Source organism: Elephas maximus, chromosome 1, assembly GCF_024166365.1.
Source record: "Elephas maximus indicus isolate mEleMax1 chromosome 1, mEleMax1 primary haplotype, whole genome shotgun sequence".
NCBI classification, from domain to species: domain Eukaryota; kingdom Metazoa; phylum Chordata; class Mammalia; order Proboscidea; family Elephantidae; genus Elephas; species Elephas maximus.
Window position 1 is genome coordinate 15429063 of NC_064819.1, and position 21292 is coordinate 15450354.

Genomic DNA, 21292 nt, shown 5'->3' on the forward strand with positions numbered 1-21292 from the left:
TAGGGTATACCCTCAGATTTCCATGGTCTTCCTCTGGAAACCCTCATGTTTGCAAAGCTGACACCTCATTTTTGTCTTTGACTATCCCTACAATTTAGCTGCATGACCAGATGGAGGGAGTGTCATGGGTCCTGGTAGACTGCCTCAGAAAGGAATAATGCTGACTTTCTTCCTTAGACTTCAACACTTCGAGCTGTTCAAGCTTTTATTGAGAAAAAAACAAACAAAATAGACCCCTAAACCTTCGAGCCATTAAGATAGCGTAAGGGTAGTACTTAGAACAAAATTATTTTGATTATTTTAGATAAAACGAAATCCTTATCAATAAACTTCTCTTATTTTTCTCATTTTGCGGATGAGGAAACTGAGGCCAAGAAAGGTTACTCACCTATAAAGGAAGGAAATTCTTTACACCCCATTATTTCCTAGAATAACAAAGAATAACTTGTCGGAAATTTTGAGGAGTATTATTGTCTCTATTGTTTCTTTTCTGTATCCCTATTGCAAAAGCTATAACCTGATTTACTATACTGAGAACTAACTAGATGAAATAATATTCTTGAGGTATTTATCCACATTCTTAACTTGGAAGACTTGTAGAATGTTAGAACCAAAAGGTAACGAATCATTTTACTTTGTTTTCCCTAACCTATTTTACACATGAAGTCCCTGAGAGCAAAGGATATGGTGATTTGCTCAAAGGCACCCACAAGCTCTGGGAAGAACAGGGACTAAAATACACATCTCTGACTCCCAATCAGTTTTCTTTATCTACTGAACATTTTTCCTGCTAGCCAGGTAAAGCCTCCTGGTTTCAAAGCAAACACCAGGCTCACCTTTCCCACCATCATTTATAAAAATGCTCAGTACGAATAGGCCGAAGTAGAGCCCTGTGTCGTGGCACTGGAGACCTATCTTCAGTATGAGGAAAAAGGGCTATCATAAAATGAATTTTCAATAATTCAGCCCAATTCCTCCACATTTTCAGTGCTTATTTCAGTTCAAAACACTATACTTAGTTCTTTTAAAGTTGTCTAACCAGTAATATCATCCTGGCTGCATTTCATCATCTTGAATTATTGTTGGTGTTCAGTGCTGTCAAATCAGTTCCGACTCATAGCAACCCTACGTACTGCCTATTCCTGCCCCATTCTCGCAATCGTTGTTATGCTTAAGCCCATTGTTGCAGCCACTGTGTCAATCCATTTCATTGAGGGTCGTCTTCTTTTTCACTGACCCTCTCCTTTACCAAGTATGATGTCCTTCTCCAGGGACTGGTCCCTCCTGATAACATGTCCAAAGTATGTGAGACAAAGTCTCACCATCCTTGCTTCCAATGAGCACTCTGGCTGTACTTCTTCCAGGACAGATTTGTTTGTTCTTCTGGCAGTCCATGGTATATTAAATATTCTTCACCAACACCGTAATTCGAAGGCATCAATTCTTTTTTGTTCTTCCATATTCATTGTCCAGCTTTTGAATGCATATGAGGTGATAGAAAATACCATGGCTTGGATCAGGGACACCTGAGTCCTCAAAGTGACATCTGGCTTTTTAATCCTTTAAAGAGGTCTTCTACAGCAGATTTGCTCAATGCAGTGTGTGGTTTGATTTCTTGACTGCTGCTTCTGTGGGAGTTGATTGTGGATACAAGTAAAATGAAATCCTTGACAACTTCAGTCTTTTCTCCATTTTTCATGATGTTCCTTATTGGTCCAGTTGTGAGGATCTTTGTTTACTTTATGTTGACGTGCAGTCCATACTGAAGGCTGTAGTCTTTGATCTTCATTAGTAAGTGCTTTAAGCCCTCTTCACTTTCAGCAAGCAAGGTTATGTCATCTTCACATCTCAGGTTGTTAATGAGTCTTCCTCCAATCCTGATGCTGAGTTCAGCTTCTTGGATTAAATTTTATTCATAATTTTTATGATCCACACAGTCGAATGCCTTTGCATAGTCAATAAAACATAGGTAAACATCTTTCTGGTATTCTCTGCTTTCAGCCAGTATCCATCTGACATCAGCAATGATATCCCTGGTTCCACACCCTCTTCTGAATCCAGCTTGAATTTCTGGCAGTTCCCCATCGATATACTGCTGCAACCACTTTTAAATGATCTTCAGCAAAATTTTATTCACATGTGATATTAATATTATTCAATAATTTCCACATTCTGTTGGATCACCTTTCTTTGAAATGGGTACAGATATGGATCTCTTCCAATCAGTTGGCCAGGTAGCTGTCTTCCAAATTTCTTGGCATAGATGAATGAGCACTTCCAGCAATGCCTCCATTTGTTGAAACATCTTAATTGGTATTCCGTCAATTCCTGGAGCCCTGTTTTTTGTCAGTGCTTTCAGTGCAACTTGGACCTCTTCCTTCAGCACCATCAGTTCTTGATAACATGCTGCCTCCTGAAATGGTTGAATGTCGACCAGTCCTTTTTGGTACAGTGACTCTATATTCCTTTCATCTTCTTTTGATGCTTCCCACATCCTTTAGTATTTCCCCTGTAGAATCCTTCAGTATCACAACTTGAGGCTTGAATTTTTTCTTCAGTTCTTTCAGCTTGAGAAATGCCAAGCATATTCTTCCCTTTTGATTTTCTATCTCCGGGTCTTTGCACATCTCACTATAAAACTTTCCTTTGTTTTCTCAAGCCGCCTGTTGAGATCCTCTTGAATACCACAGGGGAAATGTTTCATACTTGTACTAAAATTAAGGCAAGCTGTATCTTTAGCATTCCACTTTCCACCCAACCCGGCAGCCCTGAAAAGAACAAGATAATTGAACGTAGCACAGATTATGCTTAATAATCTCCATTTGGTTTTTATTGAGCAGCATGTGCTTTGTTGCGTACTTAAAATCTCATGATAATTGCTAGGAATCAACATCTGGCTGCCCGGAGGACGGTGTGCACAGCCTTCACTCTCCTCCTTTTTGAAAAGATGCAATGATATTCGTCCACGCTCTAAGATGACACCTGCAGGTTTTCTCAGACCTCAGGGCAATAAAGTCACCTTTAGGAAATGCCAGTTCTCACGGACTAAACTTAGTAAAGATCAGTAATGAATATAAGTATATAAACACAAACTGACTCCTAGGTGTGCTGGTGAGAAAGAATAGGTCTGATGTTGCACTGAGTGGTTGAGGATAGTTTGGGTGACCCCAATCAGGCTTCCTTGTCCTCACCCCAGCCCTGGTGTCTCCTTTCTTCTCTGAGTCGAGTCTCTGCTCTCTCCCCACAGTTGTGGACATGGATGGAAGACCTTCAGAAGGAGATGCTGGAAGATGTCTGTGCAGACTCTGTGGATGCAGTCCAGGAACTGATCAAGCAGTTCCAGCAGCAGCAGACAGCCACTCTAGATGCCACACTCAATGTCATCAAGGAAGGCGAAGACCTTATCCAGCAGCTCAGGTCAGCGCCTCCCTCCCTGGGGGAGCCCAGCGAGGCCAGGTCAGCATGGCAGTGCTTTCCAGTGGGAAATGCCTCGGGCTCGAAGTGAGATAAGTCCTGTCCCAGTCTTGACTTAGCCATGACCAGCGTTGTGGTCTTGTGTGAGCTTCAGTTTCTCCATCTATAAGATATAAAAACGCCTGCCACCATACTTACCTTGAGTTTGGAGTGAAATAATAAATGTGAAAGCTTTCATGTTTCAAAGCATCATTTACCATTTAAGATGTTTTTCGGCAATGAATAAGTAACATCATTAAGACCTATGGCATCTGTGGCCACATGGAGAAGTAGCCACTATGGAATATCATGTTATTTGGCTGAACTCTAAACTCCTGTGCCCTAGTCTGCAATGTAACCATTTGCTGATGGTTGGCTTTGACCCCATGAAGATGTAGAGAGTTTGTGAAGTTGTCAGCTTAGCTCTTCATTCTCCACTTATGACCTTTCCACCATCCCTCCATGCTGTCCAGAAAATAAACTCCCTCTGTATCAACCTAAACAAATGTAACTAAGAAGGAAAATCCTGTCTAAAACCTTACATTCATTTGAAATTACCCATCATTGTCTCATTTTTGTTGGCATCAAATCTAAAGTTTCCCACCCCTGACAAGGGCACCGACTCCTCAAATGAAGGTGTCATGAGCCCTTGAGCAAGCCCCCAGCAACCAGCCCTGTCCCAGGTGTTGCATAAATAGGATTTGATGGTGCTAATGATGCTTGTCTGCAGGGACTTGTTTCTATCCCAATATCACTGAGTGCTGGGACCTGTGCCAGCTGTGGGCAGAAATAATCTCATCAACAAGTCCCAGGCCAACCTTGGGGCCTGGGGGAATTAATTCAATTGAAGAGGGCTTTTTTCCCCCATACCAGTTGTCCAATTAAATAAACAATGAGAAATTACCATTAGAAGGCACTAGCATGTTTTTCTGTTGGAAATTAGTAATTTCTATTCCAAACACATACATGAGATGTCCTGAGTCCTCCTGCTGCATACTAACAAGGCAGATTCTTTCTCTTCTTCCCCAATTCATCTTCATGAATATACAGTACATGACAGTTCTGTCTGCCTACGTAGGAAACTCCACTGTCATTTGCTTATGAAGAAAAACCCAACCAGTGGGCAGTCACTTAACCTCTCTGGGCCTCAGCTCAGCTGTTTTATCTGTGTAATTAAGGGGTTTGCTACGGGAGCTCTGTCAGCTCGCGAGTTTAGTGTTCTCTCTCCAAATACTTTTCACAAGCTCAGCTGCCTTCACTCCCTGTGGGGCTGAGCCTGTGTAGATGCCAGGGGGCTTAGGGTTACTCAGTGATGGTGAAGGCAATGGTGTGAGTGATGCTTGTTCTACAAGTTTAAGTTCCGTGGATTTTAGACAGGGCCACAGACGTGTGACCAAGAGCCACCGGTGACCGTCCGTTCCTCCATTAGCCTGACCCTAGCTTAGGTTCCTGTCTTAGTTTGCTAGTGCAGCTGTAAATACCACAAATGGGTAGCTTTAATGAAAAGAACTTTATTTCTGCACATTTTATGAGTCTAGAAGTCCAAGTTCAGGGCATCAGCCCTAGGGGAAGACCTTCTGGCCACTTGGGGAGGGAAATCTTTGTCTCTTTCAGCTTCTATTCTTCAGTTCCTAGGTGATCTGCAAGTGTCATCTATCTTTCCCCCATTTTGTGCTTACTTCTCTTTCTGTCTAATCTGCACTTTTTGTATCTCAAAAGTCATTAGGTTTAAGACACACCCTGCACTGATATGGCCTCACTAACATACAAGAAAACCCTATTCCCAAATGGGATTACATCCATAGGTATAGGGTTGAGGATTCAAACACATATTTTGGAGGGGACACAATTAAGTCCATAACAGTGACCCTCCCTGACTTCAGGACCAAAGAGAAAAGGAAGTAAATGATGCTTAGTGGTCATTGGCAGTATGCCTCACACACACACACACACACACGCACACACATGATCTCCATGATTCTTCTGGCACTCATCACTGATGTTCTTAAGGTGGTCTCTGCATCATCTCTGTGGTTCCTAATGAGCGTGACACTGACATAGATACTGCACAAAATAGTCAGAAATCATTCTCTTCCTTCTGGAAACTGTGTGCTGGAGAAATACTGAGATGAGTAGTTCAAAAAGACAATTATATCCCAGCAGCTAAGTCCTCAACAAATACATAATGGACAGTATTGTGTGCATCTCTTAGGTTCTTTTCGCAATTAATGTATCTGTGCAATAGCTATCCAGGTGGAGAGGAGCCATGCCTGTTTCATGCCCAAAGAGGCCAGGGTGTGAAGGTAGGAGTTGGGAGCTCTCTAAATAATAGGAGAGGGACTTGACAAACTGGCCTTAAGGTCTCCTCAGAAACAGATGGTATGAGCTCAGATACCATTGCTTCTGAGGCAAATAAGCCAAAAGGTCCAGGCATAGATGGGGCTGAAATGGAAAGACGTCTTAGTTATCTAGTGCTGCTATAAAAGAAATAACACAAATGGATGGCTTTAGCAAACAGAAATTAATTTTCTCATAGTTTTGGAGGCTTGAAGTCCAAATTCAGGATGCCAGTTCTAGGGAAAGGCTTTCTCTCTCTGCAGGTCTGGAGAAAGGTCCTTGTCTCTTTGTGCTTCTGCCCGTGGAACATATTCATGTGGCACGGTGTCTGTTTGCTGGCTTGCCTGTTTAATCTTTTATATCTCAAAAGAGATTGACTCAAAACATACCCTACGCCAGTCCTGTCTCACTAACAAAGCAAGGACAACCCACTCCCAAATGGGATTAAAACTACAGGCATAGAGGTTAGGATTTACAACACATGTTTTTGAGGGACGTAATTCAGTCAATGACAAAAGGCTTCCAGAAAACCTGCTGGTGAAAGGATTCAAAATCACACCCATTCCTTACTTATTGACATGGTTAGGCTCCAAAGACTGGGTCGTTATGAGAAAAAGGATATTATTTGAAAATAGAGGATGACCACATCAGATCACAAAATATTATGTGGGACACTTATGTCCCTCTGGACCCTTGAGGCAGAAAATGTAGGTGGGTGCTGCCTGTCCCACTGATCATGAAAGGGTTACTGCCAGACATACATCATTAATGTCCAAAGTAGTTGGATGGTAGATTTTTTACTATTGTTGTAAGTATGAAATATCAGATAATGAGATAGTCATAAGTAAGGAGTGAGTGTAATTATTTTCCCCTTGCCTTCAGACTCCTTAAACTGCAAAAGAAACCAAGAAGTCACAAGATAATGAATGTACCAGTTTATTTTAAGTGCTAGGGCTCCAGTTTACTGAAGGCTTTATAGGATCTAAACTTCTTAACTTCAGTGGTGTTCCTACCATAATTATCTCTTCGCAGGTCTCAGCACCACCTCACTTCTCTGAGCAGGTCAATCCATTTATCCCTCATTTCTCTTCTACAATGGATCACCTCCCACCACTATTTTTATACAGATTCTCTCTGCTCAGAAAGTACACCCCCTCCCATCTTGCCTGTGTTCATTCTTTTCTTCAAACCCCAAATCAAAACTAACCTTGGAAACTTTTGTTTGTTGTCCCAGTCTGCTGTGACCTAGCTTTGACTCTGTGCCCCAAATGGCACTTGAAATTTCATTTGTAACCTTTCAGAATTGATAACCATTCATACAGCATGTTACTGGTCACAGAGCACTTTCACACGCGCTGTCTCATTTGGTAGTAACCTGTGGAGTGAGAAGGGCAAGGTTATTCAGTCCATTTTACAGGTGAGGAAACTGGGGCTCAGAGAGGTAACTTCCTAAGGCCACCAGCCAAAGCATGTCAGAACTGAGACTTAATCCAGTTTGCAGAGTCCAGACCCAGTGCCTTCCTAACTAGCTTAAAACTTTAACACCAGTCCATAACTTTTGCATACGTTGCAAAGTGTATGATGAATTTTGGCAGCCATGATCCTATCTCATTTTAACAACAATCCTGTGAGATAAGCTAGGAAGGTTTATTTTTTATGTGCCTTTCATTTGTCTCCCCATATGTATTGTGATATGTGTATGCATGAGTATATTAAGACTGTACATATGCATGGAACCATCCCATTTCTCTAATATGTTATGCCTTTTAGAATCTTTTCCTATATATTATTTATTTAATCCTTTTCACAGTTCTGGAGCCCTGGTGACACCAGAGTTGGCTGCTAACCAAAGACCAGCAGTTGGAATCCACCAGCTGCTCCTTGGAAGTCCTATGGAGCAGTTCAACTCTGTCCTATAGGGTCACTGTGAGTCGGAATGGACTCAACAGTGATGGATCTGAGTTTGGGTTCACAGTTCTGTCTGAGGAGTAGAACAGCTGGTTTTGGAAATATGCTGCTGTGAACCCAAAGGAAGATGCATATATCTTTGGTTCACCCGTTTAGCAGATAGTGCCAGGCTCACAATAGGAGTTTGATAAATGCCTGTTGATTGAATGACTCAGCTGACTCTCATTCACCTTAATCAGACACTGAAAGCCCCTCTTACTCTGTCATTTCTAACATGACAAGGCCCCTCCCTCCCTTCTTTTCTCTCCACTGTGCCACAGGGACTCAGCTGTGTCCAACAACAAGACGCCCCACAGTAGCTCCATCAGCCACATAGAGTCGGTCCTCCAGCAGCTGGACGATGCCCAGGTGCAGATGGAGGAGCTGTTCCACGAGCGGAAGATTAAGCTGGACATCTTCCTGCAGCTGCGCATCTTTGAGCAGTACACCATTGAGGTAGAGGTGGAGGGGTAGGGCTGGGGGGCGCCAAGGGGAGTGCTGGGGAGGCTACGGAGTGGTCTGCTTTTTAGCCAAGGGCACCGCGCCAGGAATGGGGCAGTCGCCTAAGGAGTTAGAGGGGAGTATGCATCAAGGTGCTGCAAATGGTTAACATTCTTGGCTGCTAACCAATAGGTTGGAAGTTTCAATCCATCCAGAGGTGCCTAGAAAGAAAAGCCTGGTGATTTACTTCCAACAAAATCAGCCATTTAAAACCCTATGGAGCACAGTTCTACTCTGACACACGGTCACCATGGGTCGGAACAGCAATTGGTAACCGATAGGCGTCAGGGGTGCATTTTAGAAATCGACAAATTCAGATACAATCGTGTTATAATCCTTCTTGTTCCTCTGGCCCCTACTGCCAGGCAGAGCCTTCTCTTTTGCCTTCTGTCTGGTGATTACTTCATCGAGAAGGTTTTTATCACACTTCATTGGACTCTTATTTAGTACTTTGGTTCCTGAAAGACCATCGAGTTGGCTGTTTGGTGAGGTAGAGTCATGGAGTTCTATAGCTTCCTGAGTAGATAGTTGTTCAAACCAGGCCGCCTCGTCAGCTGAGGAATACAGGCAGTCCCTGGGTTATGAACGAGATCAGTTCCTAACGGTGTTTTTAAGTAGAATTTGTAGGTAAGTCGGAAGAGGTACATACAGTTCTTATTTAGCCTCACGAATGCAAGAAAAGGCTCGGAGCCTTTTCAGTGATTTAAAAGCTGCAAGTGCAGCAAGTGAAAGTGATCATGATGAAGAATTTGTTGTGAGTAGGGATTGGTTCAGTCGTTTGAAAGTGAGAGCAAGGTTACATAACTCTAAAGGGCAAATGCAGGTTGTCTGTAAGTCGGAATGTTTGTAACCCGGGGACTGCCTCTATATAGATCAGGGCTTAGATGACATCGCACAGCAACCAGGAAGTCAGGAGTAAAGGAAGGAAAATGGGTTTCTCAGTTTGCTTTCTGCTTATTAAGAAAGTTAAGCCTGTGCTAAGACCATTTGTTGATCCATTTCACGGGCTCTTCAGTTCATTTTTGGAAGGTAAGAAATGAATGTTCTGTTACATTTATGTCCCCTTTGTAATACCAACTAATAATGTTGGCTCCCACATAATATACACCTTCTATTATTTTTTGCTTTGAAGAAGTAATGCTAGACCAGCAGGGTTTATAGGACATGAAGCGTATCTAACACCAAGGCATTTTGTCTTTTCAGGGCTGGTTAAGGTTAAATTGAAGGCGTTGCCTTCTCTTTGCTCCTGGCCGATTGTCCATCCACCATTTCTTTTTAACCTTGTCTTGCATTCCAACCGTCTTCGTATAGTTGGGGCTTCTGAGTCTCTGGGGACTGATCTTTCCAACAATATCTGTTTTTAAAAAATGTTGAAAGCCCCAATGTCCCAATCCTCTGAGAAAACTCAGGAGTAGAGAACTATCCTGAAAACAGCTGCCCTTTCCTTCAGTCCTAGAACCAAAAGTGTTTATATTGAGAATCTGAAATGTAAAATAAAAGCAATCCTAAAGGTCGTCATCTTCCTGTCTCCTGATCCCATATGATCTTTCTCCTGTTATAAACACACCTCTACCCCTGCCTCCCAGGGAGCCATTGTAATCTGTTGCTTAAAGATTTCATGCTCAAAAGGGTGCTTACTAGACAGTTTCTGGAACAAAGGAAAAGATGTCTTTAAATCTAGATCTCAATTATCCTTCCAAATGATTCCTATAACTTTAGGTGATTTTATTTATAATTTATTTTTAATCTGCCCTCAGAAGGGTTTCAGATGGCAAGTAGTATTAAAACATATTGAAAAAACAATTAAAATGCCAGAGGGGAAATAAAGATATTGGCATGCAGGGGAGAGTGAGTCTAGTGAACTTACTAAAGGTGGGGCAACAAGGGTAATAAATAGAGGAAAGAGACAGGGTAGAAGTTATTATTCCTTGGTAATTGCCAGTGAGACACAAAAATAAAAAGAGGTTGCATTTGATTATAGTGGTCCAGGCCCCAGACAGCCCCGTGTTCATTCCTCTGCTCTAGTTTGCCCACTGGGAGTAAATATATCCATGCGGGGAATTATGTTAGCAGGTGTGGTTGTTTTGTTGTTATATTCTTTATTTACTCTTCTGTCATTCCAAGTCCACATCAATAAAATGCTTAAGGGGAGAGAAACCATACAAAGATTTGGATGTTTCAGCTTTATTTCGTTAGATGGCATAGTTGAGGTTAGGGTTGCTGGTTTAGTTCCATGGATTACACCCCTGCCACAGCTGGGGGCATCACTAGGGTGTGTTCCACCTGCAGTGATTCTGGGCAAATCCATTTTTGTCCCTTCAAAACAATCCAAAGCATAGGGGGAAGGTGTCCTTACAGAAAGGTAAGTGTAGATCAAGTAGTTTAAAATCAGATCCTGTTTAAATGCAGCAGTAGAGGATCGTGATGTTTAAATCGTAGCACTTGCATTCTTCAGCCTTCGCATGTATGAAACTCCTCCTCCCGACCCTGAGTAATGGACAGCTCAGACAACTTGGTGTGCAGCGGACACCTCGGCAGAAGCGGTGAAACGGCGTGGGGCTCGACTCTACTGAAGCAAAGGAAATAGAAACGCTCGGTTCTGCGTCCTCTTTTAGGCAATGACATCCAGGTTTTAGAAGAGGCCTTGTTCCTCATCTGGAGGGGTAGCCCCAAGCTTAGGAAAAATTCTGCCTTTAGTCTTAGAAATTGAAATCCTGCCATATCCACAGAAAATCTCTGCTTCAAGTCAGATCGTCAGAGTGGTTTTTGAGCGTGTTGGGATTCTTTCAAATACCAACCACTGTTTAAATGTGAGGACGGAGAGCAAACTTCCACAGAAGCTTCAGAGTGTGAAACTGAGGGTGCTTTCTATAATGAGAGGCAAGTCAGAGCTGACATAAGCCAGGGTGGGTTATGATTGCAGGGCTACAGTTGTGGTTTCCTTTACTGAAAGAAGGCATTTGGTAGACATACTCCAAATTCCTGTGCATTACTGAAAACCAGAGCAGGCTTGCTATCCTGAGATTTGGGGAATCTAAGCACGGCTCCTTAACCGTATCACTGATGGCTGCGATGGGCTAATCAGTTTAAAAATGAAGATAACACATGAGTTAAGAGTTGCTGCACCAGCCTCCTTTCACTCAAATAAAATGGTGTTTATGGCTCCACAGTATAACCTGGGCACCTTCCCTGAGAGTGAAACTTACACAAAATTGGTTAGGCAGGATGTTGAAAACCAAGACTGCATTCCTGACATACCTTCCTCCGTTCCACAGAGAGTAGACAAAGTGGTCCACAGTGAACTGTGATAGTCTACAAAGTTTCTTTCCTCTTGGTTCAGCCTCCTTCTATGAAAGACATTGTATACGAACTGCTTATGAGTGAAGAGACCCTTTACTAAATGCTAATAATGTTTATTTTGCGGTAGTAAGAACATGGGTGATTTTTTTTTGTTTTTTCAATACCTCATTGCATTTCTAAGTTTTCTACAATGAATTGGAATAACCAGAAAGAAAGAAAAAATATTTTAGAAGCAAGAATAGACCAGTTTCGGGTTGCAGACACTATCAATAAAATATTTTTGAACTTGGAACGCCTACATATGCAGATATGTTTGTTTATGAATTATCTACATTTTCTCCTGTCACTGGTTAATAATCTCAAAACTCAACATGCCCTTAGGGTGATGTTTAGGTTTTTTCAATACAGTTGTGGCTCCATGTCCTCCAACAGTAGTCTTAAAAAATTCCAGTTATTTTTCTGGATTCTTTTTTGGCAGATCTGCTTAGATTGTGCGCGTTTTTTTATTCCGTAACGTGGTCAACAGATAGCTCAGAATAGAAGTGTCCACGCCCTTCTCTCTTCCTGGTGCTTTCATGATTAGTATTATCTTCACACTGCAATTGCTCTTCAGGAATCTTGTTAAGCCACACGTCCTTCTGTGAAGGTTAAACCAAAAAACCAAACCTGTTGCTGTCAAGTCAATTCCGACCCATAGTGAACCTATAGGACAGAGTAGAACTGCCCCATAGGGTTTCCAAGGCTGGAATCGTTATGGAAGCAGATGGCCACATCCTTCTCCTGCAGAGCAGCTGGTGGGTTCCAACTGCTGACCCTTCGGTTAGCAGCCAAGCGCTTTAACCATTGCACCACCAGGGCTTCTTGAAGGTTAGGTTAGTAAAAACTCAATAATAAATCCGTTTCACTGGGCACATGAAAAGAGCACTAATTTGAAATATGCTGAAAGCCACAGAACAAATGAGCCTCAGTCAGCCTCTACAGTGGGGAGCTCCTGCCGTCCCGAGGGCTCTCCTCCCACAGCTGGCGCCATCTGCCATGTAATCAGAGGGAAACACTAGCACCAGTCCACCAGTAAGAGCACTTTTTTTTTCCAGTTGCTGTCAAGTTGATTTTGACTCAGGGGAAGTCTAGTGAAAATTTCTTTTTTGATTTGATGAAATATGTATATGTATAACACACATATATGTGCACACTTATATGTATATTTACATAAAGAGAATTTTCCTCTCTATAATCAATGCATAATCTTGGTTATTGAAGTGGCCATAGCCGTCTTGGTATAAACACCAAAAGATACTCCATAAATGAGATTTTCTGAAAAATATGGGCCGTACTTATGGCCTTTCTTTTAAATCCCTTAACTCTTACAGTTACAATCAAAGTTTGCACAATTCACCTGAAAATTAATCTGAGTAATTAAGCTGAGTAAGGAATTGGTTAAGAGTTCAAGCTACTAACCAAAAGGTCAGCAGTTCGAATCCACCAGCCCTTCCTTGGAAACCCTATGGGGCAGCTCTCCTTTTTTGTATAAGGTTGCTATGAGTTGGAATTGACTTGATGGCGACGGGTTTGGATTTTTGTTTTTTTAAGGAATGGAATATCCAACTATAAATCTATGAGGTTCACATTAGGATGAGTTGGAGTCAGGCTAAGGCTGGGAGGAAATGGCCTTCAAGGAGGAAAGCTCAGCCTGGAGAAGATAAAGCTGGTTGTTACTATTGGTGGTCTCCAGTCTTTAACTGGTGGTATGTGGAAACTCTTAGCATTTTATATTCAGAAGTCATTCATTTCAGCCTTTCATCTTGTATAGAAATTCAACTCAGATATTTAGTGAGCACCTACTGTGTACCTTAAGTGATGGTAGATATTGCTCTAAGGGGGTTCGTTGCGGAGAAACATCATACCGTGTAGAGATTCTATGACAGATGCTCACAGGACGCCGAGGAGACCACTGAGGTGTTTGGGGTGGTGGTGGGGGGGGGGTACACTTAGCCCAGTCAGACTGCCTGTGCAAGTTGCCCAGTGAGATTATACCAGCAGGAGAGGTAAAAGTTGGCAGTCAGGATTTTGCGTCCCTGGAGGTTGCTGTTACGAATTGAACTCTTTGAATTCTGTCTCCCCAAAATATGTGCCAATTTGGCTAGGCCGTGATTCCCAGTATTGCGTCATTGTCCACTATTTTGTCATCTGATGCCATTTTCCTATGTGTTGCAAATCCTAACTCTACGGTGCGGCAGGATGAGAGGCAGGACTCAACCTACAGGATTAGGTTGTATGTTGAATCAGTCTCTTTTAAGATATAAAAGAGAGAACCCAGCAAAGAGGAGAGGGACTTCATACCACCAAGAAAGAAGCACTGGGAGCAGAATGTGTCCTTTGGACCCGGCATCCCTGCACTGAGAAGCTCCTAGACTAGGGGAAGATTAATGAGAAGGACCTTCCCCCAGAGCTGACAGAGAGAAAAAGCCTTCCTCTGGGGCTGGCACCCTAAGCTGGGACTCCTAGCCTCCTAGACTGTGAGAGAATAAATCCTTGTTTGTTAAAGCCACCCACTTGTGGTATTTCTGTTATAGCAGCGCTAGATGACTAAGACACACGCCATCCAGCCTCTAACAGAATATGTCCAGAGCCTAGAAGTGGGGGCGGGATGGAGGTGGGATGAGAGGAGGGAGCTCAGGATTTCACTATGTCGAACCAGAATCTCTACCCTTCCACACTTTGGTCCTAGTTCTTCTCTCTGGAACAGAACAAATCTGCTCCCTCTTTTATTTGGCAGCCTTAAAAATAATTGAAAATGGTTATCATAAACCTCTTTTCCCTTATCTGCAAAATGGTGAGATTATATAAGCTATTTTTTTCAGTCCCTTCTTTTTTGAAAAATTCTGTGATTATTTCTCCTCTCTGTCTGTTAGCTCTTTTCTCAGGTGTATATCCCTAATTTATTTACCTCTTTCTGAATATGACATGGTTTCCCCGATACCTAACCCTTCTGATCAGCTCTGATGAAGGGTCTCTAATTAGCCATGCCCCGATGAAATACATTGCCCTTGGCATGGAGTGAATAGCAGAGCATTCTGTAGCGACCATTTCCCATGATCCAACACGAGTACTCTGCCAGTGCAGCCCAAGAGATAGTAGCCTTTTCAGTGGCTTTCCTGGCTCATCCCCTGTCTTGTCTAAGTTCGTGCTCTCTTAAAAGCCCCTGGTTTGTTTCAAGATAAGTGCTTCCAATGCACGGACTTTTTTTTTTTTTTGAAGCTTAAAGAAAGGCTTTTATATTTTTCCCCTTCAAATTTTACCCCCCTCTTTTTTTTTTTTTTTTTGGTTTAGTTCTTCAGCCTATCAAAATAAATTCAAATCGAATTTATTACTAACATTGTAACTGAAATGTTGGACAGGTCAGGCAAAGCCCTGTGACACTTCACTGGAGTTTCTCCTTTGGGCCACACAGAACTGGGAGCCAGCATAGCCAGTATGTTGGCTGTGAACGGTCTAAGGGCACCAGCATCCAGCCCAACATTACAGCCCTTTCTTTCATCGATACAGTATGAGACTCTGCAAAGCCTTGCTGTTCTCCATGTTTGTAACACGCCTCAAATCCACCTTTACAGTAACTGGATCGAGAAAGGAAATGAGATGTTTGAGATGAATCTTTGTGGATTCCTAGTGATCACTGCAGCATTTTCAAATTACACCTCAGATCCTTTGGAAAGGAAGTGCAGAATAAGTACAACAAAGTAGACCAAAATCCTTACCAAATACTTATTTGATAATGTCTTCTAGACTTTTTGTCAAATTAATTTCAGAATCATTGGGAGGTCTGTCCTGCCATCTCTCTCTACCTCTCCTGCTTCTGTGCCTCCCTCCTTTCTCTCCTCCCTTCCTGTCTTCCTCCTTCCTTCGTTCCTTTTTTAAATCAGGATACTTACACAGCTTTAGTATTCTGGCAAGATACCTGTTTTCACTACGTTTCTAGAAATCCCACTGTAATGGGATAGGACCAGGGCTATGGACCTAAACTCAGGTGACATTATCACGGTTCAAATGCTGGGCACTCCTGGTTTCTGGTAAGGATGGAGAAAAAGGAGCTGTATGTAAGATAGGGCACAGGGCATCAAGCTTATACATTCCAGGCGCTCAAGCCTTGGTAGGTACCAGAACAAATGAGTTCATTCTGTTGTAGGAGTTCGTCAGCAGTAGAGTTCCTTTGTAAACAGATTTCCTCAAGTCTCAGATTGATTAAGATGGCAAAAGGTACGGACAAAATAAGATCCCCTCCAACTCTAGTAATGGACAAAAGCATGATTATATCAAAGGCCCCTATTTTAATCATGGTGACAGTGCAGAAAATAACATGCCATTGGCCAGAAGAATGACTCAGTTACCCAAATTATCCAATTGGGATGGAAATTAGGTCATTGAGCATTGAAATATATCAATTACAGTATTTTGCAACTTTTTTTTAATTTAAATATTATTTTACCAAAAACTAGAAACGACTGAGTAGATTTCTCTATTGTCAAGTCTCTCTGATTTACTGGACAATTCTAGAGATATCCCCAAAGGTCTTTACATACCTCTTAAATAAATATTTTAACTCCTCAGACAGATAATATGTATTTCTAAGATAGAGGGAAATGCTATGCTGTTTTTAAAATAATCTCTTTTAGAATTCACTAACCTCGTCATCTTATAAACTGAGTAACAGAAAAGAACTTAGTATGAGACTAGACAAGAAGAGTAAATGGCTGTGATAATTTATTTTCACAGTGGTAACCTATATCAACACACAAATCCATCATGAAAAAATAACTCTTACATACAACAAGTCTGTCTCTTCAGCGGCAACGTGTCTTTCCCTGTCATCTAGCATTTGTAGGTCAGTGGGGAATATTCAGCTTTCACTTTTCTCATGTTACTAAAAATGATGGCATCATAAAATAGGAAGATACCATTTTGCAATCAGCAGCCTATGCATTTTAGTAGCACCTCATTGCAGTTAAATGTCCCGGACCCTCCCTCCGCCCGTTAGCTGGAATGGGATTGGACCTTGATATATGTAACGTGGATAACCAAACCAAAACTAAACCCACTGTCGTCAAGTCAATTCCGACTCATAGCAACCCAACAGGACAGAGTAGAACTGCTCCGTAGGGTTTCCAAGGAATGGCTGGTGGATTCAAATGGCCACCCTTTTGGTTAGCAGCCAAAGTCTCGACCACTGTACCACCAGGGCTTTTCATAACATAGTGCTGATTGATATCTATAAACACCATTTGTTAAGAGGTAATTTTTTTTTTTTTAATATAGTGCAGTGAAGGGAGCCCTGGTGGTGCAATGGTTAAGTGCTCGGCTGCTAACTGAAAGGTTAACAATTCAAACCCACGCAGAGGCTCTGTGGAAGAAAAGACCTGGCACTCTGCTCCTGTAAAGATTACAACCTAGGAAACCATATAGGGCAGTCCTACTCTGTCCTAAAGTTTTGCTCTGCGTCAGGATTGACCCGACAGCACACAACAACAACATAATACAGTGATCAAGTGTGCAGTATTTTGAGTTAGACTGCCTAGGTTGGGAACCTGTCTCACCAGCTTTACTAATTATGTGACCTTAAGCAAGTTATTTAATCTTTGGAAGCCTCAGCCTTCTCATCTGAGAAATGGGGATGAGAATAATGATTCGTAGCCCATAGGGCTGTTGTGAAGGCCTAAGGAGTTGCCACATAAGATATTCTTAGCAAAGCTAAGCACTCGATACAGTAGTTGGTAATGTTACTATTTATTATTACTATTGTTGCTATCATTACTGTTGGAATCTCTGGGTGGCACAAATAGTTATGCCCTTAGCTGCCAACCAAAAGATTGGCAGTTTGAACCCACCCAGAGGTGCCTTGGAAGAAGAACCTAGTGATCTGCCATGCAAACCCAATGGAGCACATTTCTTCTCTATAGCACATGGGTTGTCGTAAGTCAGAATTAGCTTGACAGCAACTGGTCTATTTTTGTGGTTGTTACTGTTATTATTTGTGGTATGTTTTCATTTCTTATATATATTTGCTTTCAAATTTTAAGCAATAAACATCCCATCTTACCTTCCCCTGTTGTTTCTCTACGAATTTGCTACTGAGTCGTGTTAGGAGATCGCTGAGAGTTCCTTCCGAGCAAAGCTGAGGGAACCAGAGAATTGCTGTTGCCATAAGTCATAGAACCCACAGGGGCCAGGTTACACTTCTGTTTGCTGCAGCGTCGGTCCCTCTGTTCATACCCCAAACTGGATTGCAGATGTGTCCCTGTTTGTAAGGAAAGTCCCTGGAGAGCCAAAGAATTCTAGATAGATTATTATTACCTCTATACTGAGCAATCTGGCAGAGTCAATTTTTTTAAAAAGATAGAAATACCAGACTCGTTAAAAAATATATCCTATTGGGGGAAGGCAGTGTGTTTTCTTACAAGGTTAAATTATGTTGACATTTATAAAAGGACATCGAAAACACATTTAATTTATCTAGCTGTTCAAAGAACACATGATCAATTTGAAAAGTTCTTATGAAATAAAGAAAACTGAGTTGTCGTAGTTTTCTTGAAGAAGAAGAAAATGAGAGGAAGGATAAAACACACACTTCTCTGAAATGAGAATAATAAAGGGAAGGATATCTCAGAAATCAATTCTGGGGACAGCCATCTTGATGTAACACTGTGGTTAAGAACATTGGACTTTGTGATTGAATGCTGAGCTCTGCCATTCGCCTACTCTGAGACTATGGGGAAAGTGACTTCTCTCTGCCTGACCTTCTTTTTAGCATCGTCAGGAGGATTAAATAAGAGTCAAATGCGTAACATACTGCCTATTCCATAATAAATGCACAGTATGAGGTAAAATATAGCCTTCTTCAACCATACCATCATCTTCATCATGGTCATTATCTGCATAATCGTCATCAGCATCAAGAAATTATCTGAAGAAAACAAATTATCTGAAGGAAAGGACTGTTGTTTGTTGCCTTCAAGTCTGTTCCAACTCACAGTGAACTCGTGTACAAAGTAGAATTGCTTCATAGGGTTTTCAAGGTTGTGACCTTTCAGAAGCTGATTGCCAGGCCTGACTTCCTAGGCGCCTCTGAGCAGGTTCAAACTGTCAACCGTTTGGTTAGTAGTTGAGCACTTAACCATTTGTGCCTCCCAGGGTCTCCTACAGAGTGAGATTTCCAACTTTGCGGGTGATAATAAGAAGCTAAGTTGATGGGAATAGACCATAAGAAGGTCAATACAAGTTGAATGAAAAGGGGCGAGTGATTCAGGCAAATTACAGAGTAAAACATTTGTGAGGATTTAACATTTTCTCTATGCCTAAATACTGGGGAAGACCCAGAAAATGGGAGGAGCCAACAGAGCTGTCTGAGGATAGAGCCCAAGGTGGCTGCTTAGCCAAGTTTGTCGGGTCAGTTTTTGGCAGCAAAACACTGGATTGGGTAAATTTCGTCTCGCAGGAAAGTCTTGGGCTTCTTTTTTAAAAGAGCTGAAGCCTTCCTATTTCTCAATGCTTCCTACCCTTTCTAAATTTTTCAGCTCCTTTTCTGATTTCCCTTATGGCTGTGTCTTTAGAGTAGACAATTGTTAGAACAGAAATGTAGCCAAGGTATTTCTCAAAGAGGTCATCATATCCCAACACTAATTAACTCAGGAGAGTGAGGGAGATACAGGCCACTGGAGCCAAGCGAGGAACTGAGCAGACCAGGAACTGAGATGGAGCTAGTTGAGAGAAAGGCAAAAGCAAAATAGGTTGATTGAAAGCTGAATGCCCTGTAGGTTCATCATTCATTCATTTGGTGCAGGCCCTAGTTTCTTCCCTGAACAAATTCTTTCCAGATTTCTTTACCCAGTGGAGTTAAATCACTTGGTGAAGGTTTTTCTTTTCACAGCCTTGTCTCTATATTAGCAAACTAACCCATGTCCCATGCTAAGTGATAGATAGGCCAGAGAAAAATATATGGGCCTGGGGGTTGTCATCAGGGTCAGATTACGCAGTAAGTGGTAATTTGTCCCTGTCAGGGATTGTAAATTTGAATAGAGGCTTTGATTCTGTGGAGTGGTGCTGTGGAGTTAGGAGAGAGAAAGAAGCCAGCCATACCTAGACACAGAATTTTTGATGTGGTGAAAAATGTGAAATTGTTCACTATAGATGACCTGGAGCCCTGGTGGCACAGTGGTTAAGAGCTCGGCTGCTAACCAAAAGGTCTGCAGTTTATAACCACCAGCTGCTATGGGGCAGTTCTACTCTGTACTGTAAGGACACTTTGAGTCAGAATTAACTCCACGGCAATGGGTTTGGGTTTTTTTGTTTTTTTTTTTGTATGGATGATCTGGCAAGCAAGATAAGCACTGTGCTTACTTTGCATTTTGGATAATCTCCTGGTTGTTGTGAAGCTCCTCATGCAAAAGGGTTTACTTTGAAGGTGGTCGGGACTTGACCAGACTGAGAGGAGGGTCAAGGGCATTTCAGGGCATTGGGGTATAGGGTCGCTATGAGTCGGAATCAACTCAACGGCACTGGGTCCTGGGTTGGGGACCAAGGAAAGAGGCTGGAGAGGACAGAGCTAACCCACAAAGTCATTGAGTAAACTGGCTGACTGGGTTCATGGGACAGAAACACGTGAGCTAAGGCTGGAAAGCGAGTTGGTTCACCAGCAGTTAAGGTAAGCTTCAGGTCTGAAAACAAAGATTTTCCTTTGAAATAAATGAGCCCTGCTGTGTGCCAGCCTTGTACCCCTAAAAAAAGGTAGAGAGGAGAAATGCAATGAAAGAAAGTTCCCTGAGGAAACAGAAAATACCCAGGAAAGAAACTCCAGGAAAACATTAAGAACACACAAATCAGACTAATTACAGGCTCTGGACACCAGTGATATGGGGGAACAGGAAGGGAAAGCCAGACACAGAGGCAATAAAGAGCATTTAGACCCAGGGGAGGGCAGCCTGAGGAACGAGTCTAGTCTGTTGAGTAGCCCCTACAATGCTCTTTCTTTTGGCACAGCTCTGTCAATTTACAGTGTCACACAAACTTGGGCTTCTCAGCATGTTGGCACCAGGTGGTGAGAGTGAAGGAAGGTAGGAAAGGGGGAAGAGAAGAATATAGAATCCTGGACATATTTCGCATTCAGTTTAGATTCAAATTCCCAAGATACCAGACCCCGGAGCCTCACCCTTCCAACTAAAACTGTTCAGCCTTACTCTGCTCCTTCTCTCCAGGACCCCTAACACTTCCCTTGACACTTTGCGGATTCCTGGCCTTGGGACACCTCTGGGATCTTCTGCTGCAGACAGACCCACAGGACCTTATAGCCTCAGTTTCATGGGAACAAAACAAAAACATAAAACAGAAATGAAGGCAAACTCTTCCTTTCATGCTTGTCACCTTAGTTTTATTGTAATTTCCCTTAAGTTGCAGGCAAGGAAATTGACTAAAAAATTGTGGTTTTGGCTATTTGTAATATCATACCTGGTAGAGGGCTTGCATCCACACTAATCTACAACCAAAAGATAATTAAGCCACTTTAAAAAAAAAAAAAAAAAGGGCAAAAGACTTGAAAAGACGCTTCACAGAAGTAGCTATACAAATATCCAATAAAAAAAAAAAAAAAACCCCGTTGCCGTAGAGTTGATTCTGACTCATAGCGACCCTATAGGGCAGAGTAGGACTGTCCCATAGAGTTTCCAAGGAGCACCTGGTGGATTCGAACTGCCAACCTTTTGGTTAGCAG

General features: G+C 42.2%; 1 protein-coding gene across 21 annotated transcripts in view; it reads left to right on the forward strand.

The window, feature by feature from the left end:
- KALRN (kalirin RhoGEF kinase) overlaps window positions 1-21292 on the forward strand; it is a 792110-nt gene that overhangs the window by 425746 nt on the left and 345072 nt on the right. For 18 of the 21 annotated variants that reach the window (XM_049878536.1, XM_049878496.1, XM_049878604.1 and 15 more), the window contains 2 exons: window positions 3248-3456; window positions 8019-8193. In XM_049878536.1, coding sequence (XP_049734493.1) covers window positions 3248-3456; window positions 8019-8193 — 384 coding nt within the window. The remainder of the gene's footprint in view (window positions 1-3247; window positions 3457-8018; window positions 8194-21292) is intronic. The other 3 variants (XM_049878486.1, XM_049878594.1, XM_049878623.1) reach the window with 1 other exon arrangement.